General features: G+C 39.9%; 1 protein-coding gene across 18 annotated transcripts in view; it reads left to right on the top strand.

Annotated features, from left to right (window-relative positions):
* Positions 1–22,478, top strand: part of NRXN3 (neurexin 3) — a 1,686,346-nt gene that overhangs the window by 812,952 nt on the left and 850,916 nt on the right. For all 18 annotated transcript variants that reach the window (XR_003435587.1, XR_003435591.1, XR_003435588.1 and 15 more), the window contains one exon: positions 4,748–4,867. Coding sequence is in view for 14 of the 18 variants with exons in the window: in XM_027120199.1 (XP_026976000.1) it covers positions 4,748–4,867 (120 nt within the window). In the remaining 4 variants the exon portion in view is untranslated. The remainder of the gene's footprint in view (positions 1–4,747; positions 4,868–22,478) is intronic.

Consider the following 22,478-nt stretch of genomic DNA (forward strand, 5'->3'; position numbering starts at 1 on the left):
CACACACACACACACACACACACACACACACACACACACACACACACCCTCTGGTTTATCCACATCCATAGAGGTTAGGTGCATCAGTTGTAGAGTTAGCACGCGTGGGTTGGGTTTGAGACCTCACCCTGCTACTTGTTACCCGTGGGACCTTGCAGAGAAATCACCTGACGGTTCTGTGACTTACTTTACTTTTCTGAAATCCTTGCCTTCCAACTTGATCGTCAGTCAAAAAATTCTTTTGTTTTTGAAGTTCTGGATGTCTTCCATGAGAAAATCGTTCCTGTTTCTCTGATTCTTTAATACTTATAATTGCTTCCTCATGTGTTTATGAAGACTAAATAAACTAGTATCTGAAACACGCTTAGTACATTGTCTGGCACATGATAAGTGCTAGGTAAGTCCCTTGTTTTGTTATTGTTATATCCTTGGTCTGATTCGTATAAGATCAAATTATATCAATGGATGTGCAGTCGGAAACATTGTTTGAAGTTTTTCTTTTTCCTTTTTTCCAGAGCATTTTGGTATGTTTCTTTACCTTTTCTTTTTTCTTCCTTTCTTTTCTTCTCCCTTCCTTCCTTCTCTCTCTCTCTCCCTCCCTCCTTCCCTCCTTCCCTTCCCTTCTCTTCTCTTCCCTTCCCTTCCCTTCCCTTTTCTCTCTCTCTCTCTCTCTCTCTCAATTTTGAAGACAGTATGAGAATATGAGAAATAGATACAGATATAAGATATAGTGTATTCAGGAAGGGATGTCCTTAAATAGTTTGAAATAAGAAAAGGAGCTTATATTGCCATTTAGAAAGTGTTTTAGAGTCTAGTCCAAACTTGTATTCATTCAACACAGTTATTGCATACTGTCCCTGGGCATTGGGGACCCAAGAGCCTTTGTCCCAACATCTGCTGAGATTAAATGAGTCTAATAGTTAAATCAGAAGAGGAAATGTGGTCAATTAAATACCACCACTACCCCCAAAATGTTTGGTTCCAAGTAGAAAATTGCTTATTTAAGTTGATACTTGTAAATTCTATGGATAAATTAGTTAGGAAAACCACATGGCTTTAAGTCACAAAAGAATGACTTTATTTCTTGATCTTTTTTATTCTCTTGTTTTTTTTTTTTAATTTCATCTATTAAGTAGAAGTACGTTTTTATTTTATTTTTTTAATTTCTTCCAACATCTTTTGAATTTTATTTTTTTAAAAAAATTTTATCAGAGTATAGTTGATTTACAATGTTGTGTTAGTTTCATGTGTACAGCAAAGTGAATCAGTTATACATATACATATATCCACTCTTTCTTAGATTCTTTTCCCATATAGGCCATTACAAAGTACTGAGTAGAGTTCCCTGTGCTATACAGTAGGTCCTTATTAGTTATCTATTTTATATATGGTAGTGTCTTGTTCTTTCTTTCATTCAATAATATTTTCTGAGCCCCTACTTTACACCAAATACTTTATCAGAAACTAGAGCTATAAAAGGTGATCAAAACAGACAAGGCTTCTGCCCTCAAGGAACTCATATTCCAGAAGGATGAGATAGACAATAAAGAATTTAATAAATAACTTAGTTACAGTTCATGTAACCGTTGTGAGTTAAATAAAGTGGGAAATAGGCTGGAGAGTAAATGAAATGCTGATGGGGACTTCCTTAAATAGGATAGTCTGAAGAAAGATCATTTTGAGCTGAAACTTAAAGTAAAAAGGAACCAGTCATTTGAAAATCTGCAGGAAGGACATTTCAGGCTATGGGTTGGCCAAGAGCAAAGGACCTTGAAGGTAGGGATGGTCTTGAAGTGTCAGAGCAGGGGTCCTGGCACGGAGCAGCTTCAGAACCACGCAGAGGGCTTGTCACAGCTCAGGTTCCTGAGCCCCGCCTCCAGCCAGTAGGTCTGGGTGGAGCCTGAAAACATGCATTTCTCACAAGCTCCCAGGGGATGCAGGTGCTGTTGACTCTGACTCAGGCCCACGCTGTGAGCACCATTGTGTTAGAGAGGAATTGGAAGGAGGAAGGGATGGCTGGAGCGTGGTGTGCTGGAGGTGAGTGGTAGGAAATGAGTCTGGAGGAGGAGGCAGGGGCCCTGGGATCTCACCCTAGAAAGGAAGTAGGATTTCTGGCTCAGATGGATGAGAAGTCATTGCAGGTTCTCCTGGTCTTCACTGAAACCCTGAAACTGCCCTTGTTCTTAGACGATTACCGTGTAGTCAAGTCTTTGAGGGTTATCCGATTCTGAATGGCATTCGCCCCTTAATGCGTGGGAAACAAATCCCGTGGACTTTGGAGATGGCCTGTAATTCCCTCTGTATGGGATTCCGACAAACGGGACTGATTGCTTGCTTTGCAAAGAACCATTCTCCCATGCCCAGGTTTTAGAAGTATGAGATAATGGCAAATCCGAGGGCTGCAATTCAGATCAGCTCCACATTTACTGAAACACTTTCTCTGCATCTGGCACAGCGTAGGACGTAACCAAAGCATAGTACGTGCTTGGTACAGCAGGGACATAACCAAAGCATAGTACATGCTTTCTAACTGTAGGCAGCATTCACTCTTTTTGGGACAAATAGTAAAAAAATGTGAAAGAATTAGAGGATTATGTAAGCAGAGTACACTGCCATGTGTAGTAAAGTGTTAAATATTATCATATATAAACGTTAGTGATGCGGATAATACGTGCCGTGGCCACTAGGAAGTGGGAGAATTGTTGTCTGAAGTTACTGGGGAATGTTTGATATCCAGGAGGCATTTTAGCTGGTCCTCAGGAAATGGTTAAAATTTGGCTAAAGAGGAAGAGAAAGACATGGGAAAACTTTTGTCTTCAGATTCAGTGAACATGCAAGGAATTAGTGTTTTCCCAAAGTTTTTGCTGTTCTGCGGCCTTTCAAGGGAAAGCTTTCCATGTGTTTCTGATTCTTGAGCACAATTGAATTACTAGCCCATTGTCTGGTGAGAGCTGTTTGGTCAGGGAGCCCCATGGACTTCTCAGAAGCTTTTGTCCTTTGAAAGAAGCTGTCGTGATTTGCCATTGTTAATGAGCCTTGTACTACACAATGCTCAAGTTTAAGACCCACTGAGAACATGACCGTGAACCTCCTTTCATCTCCACGTGGGGGAACCACATGGCGTATAGCAGCTGCAGAAACCCAGCAGCTATGCTGCTCCCCCAGTGTTAGTGATTGTCTTTAAGTTTCTAATGTCATATCCTAACAGCTTTGTATTAGGAGTGATGGTCTGTACTGCTTCTACCCTTCATGAATAAATACAAAATGTCTTGCCACCCAGAAGACAACCCCTTTGTAGTCATGCATCTCTTTTGAATATGCATCCTTAGGACCCGAAAGGCTTATAGTTCAGTATTCTGTGCCTGTGTGAGGCTTAGCCTGGAAATTGTGGAATATGCACTTACTGCAATGGATATATTTTTACTGTGTCAAGTGCTTTTTTGCATCAGATCCTGACTATTACATTTGATGAGTCAAAGGGCCCACCTCCTTTGCTGAGGCTGTCTGGGAAATTCATGGAGTTATCCTGAATACTAAGATATTTCCTGTTAGTTTAGATAATTCCAAAGGTGTAGGTTTATCTTTAATGCCAAGATAAAGGCAGAGGATAGAAGTGAAAAAGAGAATGGTGAAAGAGAGGTCCCAGGATGACCTAGGAAAGATGGCAGTCTGTAAGGCAGAGATCACCAAACTTTTTCAGTTGCTCACTCATATCTGCAGAAGGTGTTGAGAATGTCCCCAAGGTAGGTATACTTAAAGAAAATGAACATAATTTCTAATATTTTCTTCCTGTACCTCAAATACACCCTCTGGCATGTGCACACTCTGTTTGAATGCATTCTTCTGTAAACCTATAGCAGCAGTGTGGTGCAGCGCACTGGTTCTCAAACGTTAGTCTGCATCATAAAATCCTAGAAGCTTGTGCAAACACAGATTTCTACCTCCCCCCAGAGTTGTTTCTAATTCAGTAGGTATAGGGTGACCCAATAATTTGCACTCCTAACAACTTCCCCGGTGATCTGGTCTGAAACTATGCTTTAAGAACCCCTGAGGTAGTTAGTCTCAGTGTTAGTTTACCGAAGTTGGACATCAGGGTCCTTTAATTATCCAATGTGTGACCTTGGGTAAATTAGTTTAGTTCTGTGAGCTTAGTTTTTAAAATCTGTGGTACAGAGGTAATCATAATTCCTTACATTTTAGGGTCACTGGCGAGCTTCATGAGATACGCTAGACAAAGTGCTTATCACCCAGTGCTTATCGCCTACAAAACAACAATACGTGCTGGCCGCTTTACCCTCCTCCTCCTCGTTATCGTCACACATCTTTCTAGTGTCACGAAGTGACTGTAAGAACTTTTGTGCCTTAATTCACAAGCATCATGGGAATGCATTTTTCTGCTTCAGCATTGTTCCTTTAGAAAGACCATGCTCCGAGTGAGATATCTTCCTACTTGAATGGTAGAGATGAAGCTCTTTCGCAAAGTCTGCCAAAAAGAGAACAGTGTGTTCAGCCCTCTCCCTTCTGTGTGTAACTGTTGATAGTTTGTGGCTAAGTGTGTATTTCTGTTGTCTTATGTAGTGAATTCTTCTTGCATGGTATAGAGTTGACATTTTTGGCGGTTGTGTCTTTGAATGTTTTGGGGCATGAGAATAGTAAATTCAAGTGATCGCTTTGAATTTGATTAATTTTAACACGTTTTTCTCTCTCTCCTTTTTTCTTCTTTCCTGCTCTTCTTATGAATTACTAGGACCAAGTACCACCTGCCAGGAGGATTCATGCGCCAACCAGGGGGTCTGTATGCAGCAGTGGGAAGGCTTCACCTGCGACTGTTCCATGACCTCCTATTCTGGAAACCAGTGCAATGATCGTGAGTACAACCTTTTCATGCTTGGGATATTTTCAAAGAGTTCAGAGGTTTGGAGAAACCATAAGGACATTACGTAAAAGGATGGCTCTTCTGAAAGATTCATAAGCAATTTCCCATCCAGAAACTAGGAAAATAAAGGACTAATGGTCTAATGGCAAAGCAACATTTCTTGTTCAACAATACTAGATGTTTTTCCATTTACTTACTCCCTGTTTTCTTTAGATTAGATGACCTTTGACAAGCAAAACAATTATGACAATATTTTTGTTCTAAGGAGTTCAGTTTTCCATTAATTAAATCATCTGGATAACAATTTTGAGACTCTCCCACTTACATTGCCTAGAACTTGGAGGACATTAAGGAATGTAGCTATTTTTTCAAAAAGTCTGAGTTTAGAGAATTTCTTAGGCCTTCCAAATGATGAAGACATTAAGAGAGTTTATTATTTTTTCCAACTAGAAATGTTTAATGCATTCTCAAGGGTCTTTCAAATGTAGGCAGAGATTCCCTCTGGCTAAATTTATTGATATCTGTTTAGTTTATATATACATAGTCATTCTGTTTATATATATATATTTCTATTTTGTGAGTATGTTTATATGTATGTATCTGTGTATTTGCTTCATATTGGAAGAGAGCCAGTTGTTATTTTTGTCCACTAGTGATGCTTCGGGTACATCAGCTGTTTTAATTCTAGGAGAAGACTGATTTCATGAAGGTGATTCTAGCACTGACGGTGGAGAGAGTTCAGTTCTGTGGGAATCTATAGCCTGTGTCTCCACGTCCTCCTAACATGGCCACCTTTAGAAATGAGCAAACACTTGAAATCTCTGAATACCGATTGCAAAGTGATTTGTTGAAAAGCCCTGACTTAGTGGGTCCTGCTGACCTTCTCATTTTCTAAATGCAGCCTTCATGGTAGGAGTTTATTTTATAACCTGAACTCATAGTTGTCATCAGTTGGTTTTATAAAAAAGATGCGTAATGTTATCTGAGCAAGTACTAAAGTTACATTACAGTTTGTACAAGTGGGAGCAGTCGCCAATTACAATGCTATCTCTGTTATGTCTATTTGGTTTTCCTTGATTCCTTATTTCTCAACTTTTTTCATGTGTGTAGTTGTCTCCTGTCCTGTTTTCCATTTTTTTATAGGCCTTTTTTCTTTATGTACCCTGTCAGTCTCTTAAGATACACTAAGGAGAAACAAGTGCGGAATCTGGAAATGTAGAGAGAAAATTCTTTGAACCTCATTGATCTAGGCGTAAGCATTTGCCTCTGGATTTATAATGCAAAGGACACACTGTGTGCGGAAGGCTTTGGCATTAGATGGCTCTTTCCAATTATTTGGTATTATTTTTATTGAAAGTCCTGTTTCCATATTTATGATTTGGAAATACTGTTCCACTCTGAAACAGGCAGTGATTGGATTCATCCAGAGTCCCTGAGGAATTGTTCTATATGCTCTTTCTTTTCCCTCCAATTTGTCTGCATGGGAGGCTTATTTCCTAAGTGGTGGCATAATGCTTCTTTATCCTCACAAGTTTATTCCATATCACACATACATACCACTCCCAGTAAACCACGGTCAGGAAGAGGCTGCACAAAGGAAAGACAGAAAGGTAAGTTACGCTAACTGCGGTGAATAGGCACAATCTTCAGAAGGTATGTATGCATTTTTTGCTCACTGAAAAGTTCCTTTCTGCCACCCAGGCTAGGCATTGTTTTCTGCTAAAAATCAACCAGGATTCTTTCCAGTTTTCTGTGATTGTTTCTGATTTTGTCAAGAAAAGATTGTGCCTCAGTCTGGGATGAGGATTATTGCATTATCTGACCTGAACAATTTGTCAGTGTGTGATGAAGTACCAGAACCAGGATTGGGAAAGGTCAGCGTTCTTTTGTGGCAATAGCTTCTCATCCTTCAAAAATGTTTCTAAGACATCCAGGTTTAGGGTAATGTATTTTGAACTTTATTCTATAAGCAATGCAGTTGAATTTTTGATTGTAAAAGACTTCTGAGCCCAAATCATTAAAATAATCTACTTGCCTATTCTCCTCTTGGAGAGTGGACCAGGGCTTCTGTGACTGGATGGCTACATGGATATGTGAGCAAGTACATTTTAATAGCAGAATGTGGGGAATATATGGAATTCAGATATACGTGATGTAACTATGAAGTTCAGATGTAAACTTTTAATGAAACCCAACCAAATATTTCAAAATGGTAGGTTGCTTAAAATTGTTACAACGAATGTCTCTGTATTAAAGTATTTGGGGTAACTTCACTTTGGGAACTAGCATCAGAGCCAGTTTGTACCACCTAACAAAATCTGTCTCAATTCTTTACGTCATAGGTTATTATTTTCTGTATCAACCTGGATCCTTAGAGTTGTAATTTGCTACTCCACAAACAACTTCAAGATGATGTTACCTATCTAATACTCTGTGTGCCTACCTTTGTTAGCAAATCATGGTAGCTTTGCTTGCATCAGGAGTTGAGTATTAACCCTCAGTGTCACCAGCAGATTTGAAAAAGGTTCATGCTTATCATGGGCAAAAGCCGTGGGGAAAATTGCAAAGAAAGAAGAAAGGGTAAAATAAGTGAATAGAAGATGAAGAAGGATGAAAGAGAAGGAATATAGAGAAAAGCAGAGATTGCATCTTCTATGAGAGAGCACAAAGATGGTTAATAGTTGCTTTGGTAACATGCATGTCACAGGTGGCCTGCCTTTGACCTAAATAACAGAAATGGGCCATGCATTGTAAGTGGAGTGACATCAAGGAAATCTGGCCTTTACCCAATTCTTGGGAATAGCATGTTTTGTAGAATGTTGCATACGTCTAAAATAAATTATATTCCTTAGAATACTGTCATAAGACCATGTGAATTGGTTAGAAATTCAATCTAATGGCTAAAGTTGTTTTTGCGGGGGAAAATGTTTGAATACTTTCATTTTCCTTGAGCAGTTTCTCAGGACAGCAGCTTGATCCTCAATTAATAGAAATGAAAACATCTGTATTTATTATTGCATATCCAAGAATTGAAACTTGTTCAAAAGGGAAATGGCTAGACTATGGTATTTTTCAAAATAAAGTGCTCAGTTCATCATATGTAGAAAAGTTAATTATATCTGGACGTGACTTGCAAGTTTCTAAAGAAATGTCTGCATTTTAGAGTCGTGCCCACTTCTTCTAGAATTGGTTCTATCACTTATAACCTTTGTTTTGTTCTTGCCTGTTTGCTAGGTTTGGCATTTGTTTGACAATTTCGAGGTGCTGTCACATAGATGCGGCCTCCATGAGAAGAGTTTACATTTAAAAATTGTGTCTTGTTTAGTATGAATAGACCAAGCCTGCATGGTTTTAACTTTATTCCGTCATTCTTTGTGAAAGCATGGTGGGTTGATGGAGCCAGTGGGGTAAATTTCTTGTTCATTCTTACAAAGATAGCTGTAAAACTGATATAAGTGGTTGTGAAAATATGACGTGTATTCTCTGTAGCTGGTTACCTTGTATGAGAGCGATTTCCTTGTATTGGATAGAAAACAAAAATCATCTGATTGGAAACTCAGGTATAATTGATTTATTAATTGTCTTATCTAGTTTTAAGACATGACTTTCCACCTTTTCATGTAATGGTAAAATCATAGGGAGTTTCATTAGGTGATGTTTCAGGCTGGTTTGAAACTACAATGGGCAAAGTCATCCCAGAAGCAATTTTGAGTTCATGTAGGGTCCAGTAAGATCCATGAAAGGACACACAAGTAACGTTCTCCAAAGAATATCCTCAGTTCTGAAAACTTCAAAGCAGAGGGAGGCTGATTTCCCCGAGGGTGAGCACCACCTGCATACCACTTAGTGACATGTTGTAGGGGTTACATTTTAAGAGCAACAAAAGGAAGGAAACCTTTTAAGGGTCCTTGTAAGGCGATTCCTTTTGGATATTGAGTTCTTATTGGTATTTTAAATCAGGACAGAGAGTCTGAGCAATTTCAGTATGTTGTAGACCTTATACCATCAGGTGAATCCAGGATCCGTTTCCTGTATTGAATGGCAATGCCAACCCCACTGGCAACCTATTGTTGAGTTCCTCTCTTCTTCACAACTCCACACAAGGTCTCAGCAAAACCAGCCCACTCGCACATTCCCACACATATGCGAAAAAGTTATCATTTGGGAGGACTTTTTGAAAATAGCGATTTTAAACACTTCACAGCTATCACCTTTAGGCGTGTTCATGACAACTGTTTTGAGTAGTATAATTTTGGAATCTCGTTATTGCTTCTGTGCCCTGGAGAAGTGAATGTGGGACAGACTGTGGCATGTGAGTCCACACATCAAGTTCTTGGATTTATAGATTGGATGCTTATAATGGCTTTGTGGGGTGAAAAGATGGGAATAAATGTGGGTTCTCAGCCCACCTTCAGCAGCCAGGTGCCCACACTACATTGCTCGATGTACACTGTGGGCTACTTGTTGGAGAAATTGCTTGGTTCATACTGGCATGTGATAATAGATGTTCTTTGCTTGCAGCAAATCAATAGCAAGCCACTGTGGAGTGTGCAGACAGTGGCGTGTGAAGTGCCTTTTCAGACAGTTTTATGCTGGAATGGCTGTTAAGCTGCACTGTTGGCTATTCACTGGCCTTTTGCTTTTTATTTATTGTGTGGGTTTATTTATTTTTTTAATGTAGGTTGGTATATTGATTAAATCTGTTAAAAACACATTTCCCATTCAGGCTTCAGAAAAAAATAAGCAATATGCACATTACTTAGTGCACAGACAAGGGGACAGACGTGTGTGTATGGTAATTCTGTCTCTTGGGTCCATATAGGTACCGTGGCATTATGTTATGAGCCTATGTTGTTATATTTATAGCAATAATTTCCCTGGATGTCAGACTACAACATATTCATGTGTTTGGTAATGTGTTTACTTCCTACCTCTGTTTTCATGCTTTACCTGTCCAGCAACTAGGCCATATTTGAGAAGTTCACTATTAAGACATCTATTTTCTGCTTAGAACATACTTTATCATTTACTCATTCATTCACTCACCAAACATTTCTTATTTGCAGATATGATCATGAATAGGATACATCCTGTTCTTAAAGACATTACAGTCTAATGGGGGAAGACACATATGAACGTGCTTTAATAGAAATATGAACAGTATACAGAGAGGGCATAAAGTGGAGTGAGATCAACTCTCCCTGGGGTTGAGGCTCCATTAAGAAGAGCTACTGCTTTTAGAAAAGTTTTCATTGACAAATGAGACTTGAGAAGTTTGTAAATACTTCCTAAGCAAATATGGTATGAACTAGGGCTGGAAAGGAAACGTGGCGTTCCAGCAAGGAGAGAGAAATATACTATAGCCACTGTTAACATTTTGGCTATTTCCTCCCAGTTGTTTTCTTTTCCCCCCCAGGCTTTTTTTGCAAATCGCATGGGCATACTCTTGCCCAGGTGTTGTACCTGTGAATAAACCCGTGTGCCAACATTTGTCTCTGTCAGAGATCAGGGGAGCTTTCAAAGACCCCTCCCTTGGTTGGGAGTGGGGTGGGACTGTGTAGGGAGGGGACAGACGTGTGTGTATGCTGATTCTGTCTCTTGGGTCCCTATAGGTACCCTGGCATTATGTTATGAGCCTACGTTGTTATATTTATAGTGATAATTTCCCAGGATACGAGACTACAGTATATTCATGTTTTTGGTAATGTGTTTACTTCCTACCTCAGTTTTCAGGCTTTACCTGTCCAGCAACCCTCCTTGAGCCAGGGGAGGTTCTGGAAGCCGCCTGAGTCAGGGGTGGGGCCTCGATGGCCCTTCTTCAATGGGCTCCGAGGGACCTGGAGGAAAGCATTCCTTCCTTTTGGTGGTCAAGCCCTTTAGAGCTTAGTTCTGAAGAGTGGGTGTCCGCATGGGGTGAGCTGTCTCACCCCACAGCTCTCTCCTGTCTCTCTGAGACAGGAGCTGGCTCCTTTCCCTCTCCCCGTGAGACGGCACAGAGCCTGCAGCAGTCAACGCGTGTTGAGTGAATGAGTGAGTGACTAATTCTCCTTGGGGTCTCCAGCTGGCTGTCCCTCCTGCCACAGATCTTAGGGCTCCCATTCTAAGGAGCAGGTCACTTTTTCCCTCAGGGAATCTGTTCTTCAGTTCCTGCCTATTCTGGCACCGAGTCAGAATACGGTATTTCGCTATTGTGTGGATTCAGCTCCACCCCTACCTATTTAGAAAATGCTCTTGTGATTACCAGATTTCTTCCCAGTCTTTATTCTAAGCATTTGCATGGTTAAAATTACACTCAGGTGAAAATTTGTGCTCTCATTGCATGATATGCATTTTCAAAGTGTAAAAAACATTAGATTTTCTAATTTTCTTCAGTAGAATGCACATGATGGTGCCCAGTTCACTGCGGAAGAATCCCCTGTGTTGAATCTCTTGCCGGATACTAGATGTAGACCTAGTAGGACCCAAATCTTATTTCATTGAACCATTGGTAGACGTTTATCTTGGAAGTCTAATTACAATAAACCATATTTTTAAAAGGTTGATTTGTAATGTATATAACTTATTACATTATAAAAGACTTCATAGTATAGTCATTAGGTTAACTAGCTTTAGAATCAAACTGCTTTAAATGCCAATTCTAACTCTAATACTGTGGAATTGAATTAGCCTCCTTTGTTTCAGCACAAGGAGTGTGATCAGTACTTCATAAATAGGAGTAGTAACAGTTTTTATTATAACTAATACTATTTGATATTTGTCAAATCAAATAGTATTTGATATTTGTCAAATCCCTCGATATTTGTCAAATCCTAACGTTCTGCTATGACCTTTATAAAAATGTTGTCCCTTTAATCATCCCAAAGTCCCTAAGAAATACCATACTACTATTGTCCTGATTTTAACAGTGGGAAAACTGAGGTCACACAGTTAGGAAGTAGCTGAGTCAGAACTTGAATCCAGGTTTGTTTGACATGAAAGCTCACGTTATTATTAGATTTGCTACTACTTAGTCGTTATTAGAAATAATCACAGTGAACATCTGCACTAATTACTAGACTAGAGGGCTTAAAATTTCAGGTGGGCAAATCTTTTCAGACAACCAAATTATTGATACATAAGAATATAGGCTTGGAAAAGAGAAGCTCTGTGTTCTGGGTTGTTTATTTTATCACATTCTGGAATTCTGAACACTTCAGTTGTTTCTGTCTTAACACTCAGATGGGACCATTTAGTAAGAACATCTTTAGATATTATAGATTTAGAATCAGAATATCCCCCCATAGCCCCAAATATTTATATTTGCGTACTCAGTTGGCCATCTTCTGATTTCCCATCTTTTTTTCTTACTTTATTGCAATTTCAATATATGTCATAAAGCATAGTGGATGAGACAGTTGATGTAGAGTGGATGGCTTCCGTTGAAATCCTGACTCCGTTGTTTAATAGCTGTGTTACCTGGTGCTAGTAATTAATTAACACCTCGATGTCTCTAAAATGTAAATATTTATATGTTCCATCTCATAAGAGTGTTGTAAGGGTAAGTCAAATTCATAATTGTGACGTTCAGGACATGACATGTAATAGCCCCTATAGAACCATTAGCTACTCTTTAATATAGTTTTCAGAAAGTTAAAACATGACTCATACAAATGTAATTTTCATAAAGTTAAAACATAACTCATATAAATGAGAATGAATAGAATAGAATGTGTGCCAAATGTATTTAACTCCTTAACGGGGGGAACAACAATATGGTTGAAGTGTAAACAATAAGATCGCAAAAGATTATTTGAAGAACTGATATTTATAGGCATTAAAAAGAATATTAAAATACAAATTTAGTTTAAATAACCTGGTGAATGTGTCACAGGGTAAAGAGCTCTTAACTTTTGATGTTATCTTTTCTACTGAACATTGTGTCTTTACTGAACAAAAATCTACAGGTTAATGTATCATCTCATAGACTCTGCACCTTAATTAATAGTAAATACCTATGTCAAACAAAGGTACATTTTCCCATAGAATTAAGTATTTCTTGTGTGGATATGTTAAACAATATCCCTATATGACATTCAAAGGACACGTGTCTTTCCTAGGCTTTTTCTTAAGTTTTAGATAATTTTTGTTAACAATATTATGCTCTGTTCAATTACAAATCCTTTTTTACCTTGAATATCTCTCTCATACCATTACTTTTTATTTTTTAACCACTTAACTGTGTACCAGTCACCGTGCTAAATTTGTTGTGTCATTTTGTCATTTATACAACCCGAGAAAGTAAGATATTCTTATGATCCCTGTTTCACAGATGAGGAAACTGAGACATGGAGAAGTCAAGTGATTTGCTCGGGGTCACAAAACTGTTAGGTGGGGAGACAAAGACTCAGATTTACGTTTGACCACATAGTCTGGGCTCTTGACTGCCAAGGTCTCCTGAATGCCTCAAGGAATGTTCTTAATAAGCACTCATCTGAACACTTAGGGATTAACATTAGCCCCAGAAATTTACTACTTTTATGGCAACACTTACCCCGTATATTCTAGTGTTTACATTGTTATGGGGGCAGGGGGCAACATTAGGATTGACCTCCTCAGGTAGTAAGATCAGAAGTCCCATCAAGCAGGTGCCATTTTGCAGGTTTGGTAGGTCTAGGCAGGCAGAGGCTGAGTCCAGAGGAGTCAGGGAGGTTGGGAGGAGCAGCCTGGTACCATGGTCGGCAAGATCCAGAAGGTGAGACAGGTACAAAAGAAGCATTCACGACTGGGCAGCATCAAAAGGAATGCTCCAAGTTATTTCTTTGCATCTGTGTTTCATTCCTGGGCCCACAGATATTCAGTGTGTCTAAAAGAAGGCCAGGGGATGGCAATTAAACCCAGAGTCTTCTTAGAATGAGGATGAAGGTATTGATACTCTTCAGAACAGTTTCATAGATGCAGGTTGTGGCTAGCTTGTTGCCCATGGGAATCACGCTTGCTTATAAATGCCCCTGATATCAAGACGGGGCTATTTTGTACCTAAAATCTGCGGTACTGCTGATATTAATACACACACAGTGTCATATAGATTCAGCAAGAGCCAGGACTGCTTGCAGCTTTTGTTTTACACAACCCTGCATGAAACGAGCTGGGACTCACAGGTAAAGTATTCATTTCTACGAGTTCCAGTTGATACTTGGACTTACGGTTCAAGGAGAAATGGTCTCTGCACTTCTGGGACCTGGAGCTTGTCAGGGATTGTTTTGAGTTGTTGCAATCTTTGGCCTCGCTAATTTCATTTCAGCCATCTTCAGCATGCTGTATTTGTAGACCATTTTTTTTTCTTTAATAAATTTATTTATTATTTATTTAGTTTTGGCTGCATTGGGTCTTCGTTGCTGCACGCGGGCTTTCTCTAGTTGTGGCGAGCGGGGGCTACTCTTTGTTGCGATGCACAGGCTTCTCATTGCGGTGGCTTCTCTTGTTGTGGAGCACAGGCTCTAGGCAGGTGGGCTTCAGTAGTTGTGGCACAAGGACTCAGTAGTTGTGGCTCACGGGCTCTAGAGCACAGGCTCAGTAGTTGTGGCACGTGGGCTCAGTTGCCCCGCGACGTGTGGGATCTTGCTGGACCAGGGCTTGAACCCACGTCCCCTGCATTGGCAGGTGGATTCTTAGCCACTGCGCCACCAGGGGAGTCCCTCGTAGACTATTTTTATTGCTTATGTTTAATTATGGCCCATTTATTTCTGGTGTGCTTGGCTAGTTACTTATTGATGGTGATGGTAGTAATCCACTGAGAGCCTATTGGTTCACAGAGGATAATTTTATATTACCTTGTTAGTCACATACAGGTACAATTTTAATATATTTTTAATATAGACATAATTTCCTACATTTATTTTCATTTCCATTTATTAGCATTTCCATGTAAAGGCAAAAGAGATGCAAATGACTTTATCTTCTCTTGTAAGGTAGAGCTAATAAATATAATTTGGTTCCCTTCCCTTCTTTTTTTCTGTCACCATTTTTTCGGGGGGGGCATTTTTTGATTGAGGTAAAATTTACATTTAGCAAAATGCACAGACCTTAAGTGCATTATGATAAATGTTTATAGCCATGTAACCAACACCCCAGTTAAGATAAAGGACAGTTTCATCTTCCCAGAGTGATCCCTCGAGTCTCTTTTAGTCATTCCTTCTCTGTGAGGTCACTACTACTTGGATTTTTTTTTTTTTTTTTTTTTTTGCTGTGCGCGGGCCTCTCACTGTTGCGGCCTCTCCCACTGTGGAGCACAGGCTCCAGACGCGTAGGCTCAGCGGCCATGGCTCACGGGCCCAGCTGCTCCACGGTATGTGGGATCTTCCGGACCGGGGCACGAACCCGTGTTCCCTGCATCGGCAGGCGGACTCTCAACCACTGCGCCACCAGGGAAGCCTTACTACTTGGATTTGTATCAGCATACATGAGTTTTGTCTGTTGTTGAACATGTATAAATGGGATTGCCCCGTATGGGGTCTTTTATTTCTGTTTTCTCTAGCTCCGTGGAGTGTGTTTAAGATGCATCCATGTCTCTGTGCATTCTGGCTGTCTTGCTCTCTCTTGACTCTCGGCTCCATTGACTCATCTGAAGGAGTCTGCCGGGCTGCATCTGGGGTTCCTTCCCTGTGCCGTGGTGCAGACGTCCTCCAAGGCCATAAGCGAGGGCAATCTTGCAGCTCACCGTGTTTGTCTTCTCCCTTTCAGGAATCGCTGTCCTTTGCCTGATGTCCAGTGTCTTACAAGCCATTGTTTCACATTTGTTGTCCTTTTCTTGTTTGTTTCAGGTCAGTTGTTTCAGATCCAATCACTATTACTCTATTGAGGTTGGGAGTGGGTGTCAACCTGTTTCTTTTTACTTGACTTCACCTTTACACTTTGACATTGGGGGAAGGGAAAGGTAGACTTGATGACATGACACCTAGTGTGCTGTGATTTAAACCACAACCTCTAGAGATGAGTTAACGCTTTGCATTAGCTCTGGAACAGCCCTGGTAGCCTAGAATATTCTAGAACCTGGTTTTAAAATTAATTAATTAATTTTTTGGTGTGTGGGGGGGGTATCCTTCGACTCCAGTTATAGACTTTCTGTAGTCAAACAGCCTTCTATAGCGAAAGAAGCTGCACCACGCTAAATACCCGCAAATGTGTCTCCATCCAGTGTTTCATCTGAGTTTCATTTATAAGGTTCCTATTGCTTTTTCCTCCAGTCCCTCTGCTAACACTCGATTAAGCTCGGTGGGTGCAGGGATGGCTTGGCTCTTGCAGCTAGCAGTTCTTATTTTCTTTACCTAGAATTATAGTTTGTTTTCTCACCTACCTTTGTCCTGTGGATCTTTGCCGCCTGGTCCATGTCTCTTGGCCAAGTGAAATTAAGAAGTGTTTTCAAACAAAAACATTGGATTCTTCAGGAAAGTGGAGGTGTTTCTATGCCGGGGAGTGTTTTGGCTGTTGACTGTCCTCATTTTGATCTTTAGATGCTTTCGTGTGCTTATTTTTGACGCATATCTACAAAAAGAAAAAAAGGAGGGACCTTGCATTGTTGATGCTTTTTAATTTTAACTGAGGTTTTTTTGATAATTAAGGGTATACAGGCTCACTGTTGACAATCTGGAAAATGCATAAAAGTACAAGAAAAAACAAGCATGATTTTACCAATTATTTAATATGACCTTGTTTCAGGCTATGCATGGTGTCAAGCACATAATAGATGCTCAAACTGTATTTGTTGAGTGAACGACTGAGCCTTGCATATTTTCAGAGTGTGAGTTGTGCAGAGGTTCTAGTGTTCTTTTCATGAGATGAATAGCATTTCTACCAGGGCTAGGTGTTTTCTTGCCAGAAGGAATTTAGGCATTCAGGAATTCTAATGAGCCTCCCAATATGCAGTTTTCTTCTTTGGATGAAAAATGGAAATGTCAAGATGTTTTTATTTCTTTTCTCTCTTGCCCTTATCCCTTCTCACAGAAAGCCTTGCAGTTTCTGAGCAGTTATACATAGATGCATCTACATATAAGTGGAATGGTTTTGCAGTGGATTGTAGTGTGAGGGAAAGAGCCCTTAAAATGTGTGTAGGGAAGGAGCCTCTTGGGTTCCAGTTTTCTTCCATGGCATTTGCTTCCAGAGAGATGTTGTGGTTTACGTCACATGATGAGATTTCTAGAAACACTCTAGTACTCTAGAGGTCTAGTGAGACAGAAGAACTCTTCTGCTTTAATATCATTCATCAATGTTTGCTGAGTTTTATGTTGACCTAAATTAGTACATAATACATGATTGAAGAACTTAGATGCACTGTATACACCGAAAAATGTAAAACACAAAGGTTTCTTGATTGTTGTACACCCTGGATTTCAAAATTTTTATATCTACGTGGGAGAATTCATCCAAACCTAGTAGACTCTTTTCAGCCACTTTCAGGAGCATTGATAGGAAACAACAGCATCTGACTCTGGGCCTTATTTCCTAGTCAGTTCACTGGATGTTTTTTGTAATCAGCCCTCAACTAACTGTAAAACTGCAGTTTTACCCAGATATCTTTATATGAGTAACACCAAATTCGTGTTTATATAAATAAAAATAAGTACCTGTACATATATACATATTACAAATAAATACAAATTTCCTTTAGGATTTTTTCCCAATTGTTCTGAAATAATTTTTCTATCCAAATACCTTTGTTTCTGTGTGTCAGGGAGCCGCAGATCAGGTATCTGTCTACTGTCGAGGATATTTAGCAGGAAGCCCCTTTATCTGAACTGAATACTCAATATTTGGGGTATAATTTTATCTCTGAAAAAGGATTTGGGCAGGGAGACATCGTCTGGGATTTATTTTTCCTTAGGAGTAATCTTTCTTTCTCCTCTCCCTGCCTGGAACTCCCAGATAGCTCCTTCATACCGGTGCTCAAGTGTATCATCTAGTTAAAGCTCACACCCGTGACCTGGCACTGGGGGACCTTTGGCAAAGGGCCTGCAGTTCAACACACACATCTTCGCACGTACCTGTGTGTCCCTGACTCATGAAAAATCGTGAGAATGGAACAAATGGAAAAGAATGTATTGAAACAAGTAAGTTTAGCCAAACAAACTCTCAGCGTTGGTAGAGGCTTTATTCCAGTCCCAACACACCACATGTCTTTCCAACATCTAACTTATTTAATTTGCATTTGAATTAATTTAGCATATTGTCTTATTATATAAAGTTTAATGAACAATAAACACAGCTATAACCAAATCTCACAGCTATTTCCCAGTATGGGGTAACATTTTGCATTTAGTTACATTTGGTTTCCTAGGCAATATTTGATTGTGGCTATATTTCCTAAAGCTGCGTTACTTGTCACGTGGAATGTTTTGGTGGCAGATTCATCAGACATAGAGCAAGGCAGGGAGGAGTGTTACGTTGAAGTTCTTTTGAAGCCATGGTAGTGAAAATCACCTGGGTAACATAGAGTGTGTTAAAGATGATTCTCTGCTGCTTCCTTTGGCAGGCTTTGAGCTCCCCATCGTAGGCCTCCTTGCTTTTATTTCTGAAATCTATCCTGTGTACCCATTCCTGACTTATCTTCGCAGGACACCGGTTTTGTCTAATCGCTCCTCTGCTCGTGAACCTTCTACGGCCCCCTCTTGATGTAGTTAAAACCCCACACTTGGTTTTCAAGGTCTTCAGTAATCGACTTTTTAAAATCTGTCTCTTGAACTAGTTTTTCTTTAAGATTCATGGCTTACCGTGCCCTCTAATAAGGCCAGTGTCCTCACTGTCACTAGCCTATTCTATGGTCATTATGCCCTTGCCACTCTCATTCCTCCCTTCTGAGAAACTTCCCTCCTCTTGACATGGCTTTTCAAATCCCGTACAATTTTTAGGGTCCAGCCCAAGTCTCCCCTGTTCCTTTGTGTTTTCTCTGACCACTTTAGTCTATATTGATCACTTCTCCAAAATCCCACTACATTTATATTCAGAACTGAGAGACATCATGACTCGGCACATAAAAGAAATTAATATGGACTTGAGAGTGAGTAGTGGGTTCAAGTCCTGCTCCTTTCCTTCCTAAATGGGTGGCCTTTGGCAATTAATGCAACACAACCTCACTATATGTACCTTGCAAAAGTCCCAGTTTTGTTAATAGGGTTAGAAATAATAGATATAAAGCAGAGTGTTGGACTTAACAGAATAGTTTTTGTAAAGTTCAAGGTAGCAGCTTAAATTAAAAACATGAACCTTCCTTAAAAGCAAAATGTCATCAATGAATAAAACAAGTAGAATTTTGAGTAGATTAAGGACCACTTCTGTCATGTATTCATCCTATTCCCTATAGAATCAATTTGCCTGTGGTGGTGACTATAGTTTCCTCTAGAGTAGATGGTAGCTGTGTTGAGTGGGTGGGTAGAAGGGTTACTAGGATTAGATTATTCAAATAGCAGTGATGTTCTGTCTCTTCTAATTTTAAATTTTAACATGTCCCTGATTTTGGGTCTGTGTAATTCAACTAAAAATAAGTTTCAGAGGGCCTACTACCTTTCCTATAAATATCAGGACTTTTTAAGGCAATACTTATACAGGCTTCTAAGAGCACTGTGAAGGATTCTGGAACCTTCAGGAATCTCAGGTCCTACTTTTGGTTTTTTCCTGGTATATGGAAGAATTACTAGCCAGGGGGAATCTTCGGTTCTTGTCATTCACAGAACTGAGGGAAGAAAATCACAATCTTTGCAGCCTCTGTCATTATCAGAATATCAATATGTAATCTTAACTTTGTAGATAATTAACTCATTTTAAAATCCTCTCATCTGCAGTAGTAAAGTATAACGTAATTTAGTGTTCGTGATGGACTATTTACAGTAGATGCCTTTAGTTATCTCTCCCCAGTTCAAAACTCTTTGAGCCTCAGGCTCTAAGATCAGGCCAGGCCAAGTTTGACACTGATCTGCTTTAACTCTGAACGTGAGGCCCAGGTAGTAGAAGACCCATAGCCAACCTCTTATTCCCTATTCATTCTTGACCAGAAAAAAAAACAAAAACAGAGAACTGTAGAGTACTGATTTATTATCTGAGTGGCCTAATGTGCTAATTATTGCCTGCCGTGGGAAGATGGCTGCATATTGATCTCCAGTGGAGTTTAACTGAACAAGAAGTCGTGTCTCAGTAACATTATATTTATCCAGTTACCCAGGGGTCCTCCATAATGGACTCAGCTGTGAACGCTAGGCGATTAGACCAAAATCTTAATCACGGTGATGGTGATAATCAGCTCCAACGAGCAGAATGCCGTTAGTTCTTTGGAACCTATGAAGCTGGTAGTATTTGAGGAAAGGAAGTACGATAAGTGTGACTGCTTAGTGTCTGGGGGGAAGATTGGTGGAGAGGGAATCTGAAAGATAAATTTCAGTCTTCTTAATAACTGGCACTAATGAGAATAATTACGTAGAGAACTTGGACTTCCAGAGTCTAGTTGTTCCCGAGAACGTGGTTCTTAAAACCCACATGTTCAAAGGGTTTTAAGAATTTGGTTAGCATATTTAGATGATGGAGGTTTAAATTCTTTTTAAAGTGTACTCTCATGGGAGTGATTCTTCCCTTTATATTCAGTCTATTAGAGGAAAATGTGATGTATTTCTCAGCCTTTGCATTGTAGAAATGTGTTTATATAAATAGTGTTTATTTCTAATGGCAAATATGCGACGCCAAGTAAGTAGTAGACCACAGATGATTAAGTAATTGCCTCCACACGGGCACACCATTGTTTCATATGTATTTACCTAATGTGAACCAGTTCTCTTACAGTTTCAACATCTGTGCCTTAACTAAAGTCTGGATATACTGCATTGATACAACATCCCTTGAAGTCTCCTTAGGTGGAGACTAATTTCTTCCATCCTTTTATTCCTGGAACTAGAGCACAGTTCACAGTCGTTGTTCCATGATATCTCTTCTTTTAAGTTCCATATGCCTTTAATGCCATTTTTTCCCATCCTCATCATCAGCATCTCCTGACCTTCAGGATGTGAAGAACAACCTGAACTGAGTTCCTTGGTCATAGCCTCCATCTCACTGCATCCTTTGCAATTAACCTTGGTGACTTCAATTTTCGTGTTATGATTTTCCCAATAACCTGACTTCCTCAGAAGCCTGGCTACCTAGCAAAGAGAATTTCTTTTGCTGTTACCACTTCCTATATTTTCACCTCTCTCCGACCTTGGCCTCCTGACTCTACCTTCTACTCTCCATAGTGTCAAAGGTTTCACTTGCCTTTGTACACCGTCTGGAGTTCCAAGTCAATAATATAAATGACATTCCCACCAGTACTCTAGAGCCCTTGCCTTGTGACCTGGCCACACTACCCAAACCTCAAGTAAATTCCTCTGCTTGGCCTCTTGGCTGCTACCTTATGACTTAGGGAAAGTCAGGTACTTGGCAGTTGGTTTCACTGCAAAAACCATATCCTCTTACTCTTAGCAATACCCTCAATGTGTTTCTTTTTGTGGCCATCCAAGCTTTGACCCTAAATTCTGACCATTCTGTCTTCTCTCCAGTGATATCCTCTTCTCTACTTTTCTAGTTAGCATTCACCTAGTAGGAGCTATTTGTAAGTCTTCCTTCCTAAACTTTGTTGCTTGTTTAAACACTTTAAATCTCCGTGGTTTGGCAGTTAAGACTTTCCAGGATTTTTCTTCATACATAATTTTCCATTTCAGGTCTTCTAGGACTCGCTTTCATAAACCTAAGCCAGTGGGAAAACTCTCTTCTCCAAATGTGTCCTAAACTCACCTTATCTATTTGGCCCACCCTCCTTACTTTATTCATCTATATATGTTGAATGGGGCCTTGTACTGAATGAATATTTGTGTAGAATTTCCATGTTCATACAACATGCTTACCAGTGTATTTTTTTTTTTTATTTTGAATCTGGACTGTGTGATTATCTTTCCTTGTACAGTGCTTAACGTAGTGTCAGCCATTGAAAAAGAGAGGTTTTCTCATTTTTTTCCTTTCACTAAATATTTCTCCATTATAGTGCCTATCACACAAGTATTTTTTTTTTTTTTTGCGGTACGCGGGCCTCTCACTGTTGTGGCCTCTCCCGTTGCGGAGCACAGGCTCTGGACACGCAGGCTCAGCGGCCATGGCTCACGGGCCCAGCCACTCCACGGCATGTGGGATCTTCCCGGACCGGGGCACGAACCCGTGTCCCCTGCATCGGCAGGCGGACTCTCAACCACTGCGCCACCAGGGAAGCCCTCACACAAGTATTTGTTAATTATTATCCTAAAGATAAAGAGTAAAAGCAACTTAATATGTGTGATGAGTTACTCCCTGTCCCTTGCAAGAAAATAATTTTGTTCTTGTAGATGACTTCATATTTAAGTATTTCCTCTATTCTTTTTCTAACCTTCACTATAAACTAAACCCATTCCAAGTGGCGTCCCTAACTAGTGTATCTAGATGTACCCTTTCTTTTACAGAGTCCAGTGTATTCCTTTATTTTTTATTAGAATATAGGCTCAGTTCTGCTCAGGCTCAATGTTACATAGAAAGAACAAGGTGAGCAAGGGCAGGGGGTGGGAAAGGTCAGGGATCGTTTGGGGAG

The sequence above is a fragment of the Aethalodelphis obliquidens genome, unplaced genomic scaffold (assembly GCF_003676395.1).
Source record: "Aethalodelphis obliquidens isolate GAN/ISIS:26980383/991018 unplaced genomic scaffold, ASM367639v1 scaffold21, whole genome shotgun sequence".
Taxonomy (NCBI): Eukaryota; Metazoa; Chordata; class Mammalia; order Artiodactyla; family Delphinidae; genus Aethalodelphis; species Aethalodelphis obliquidens.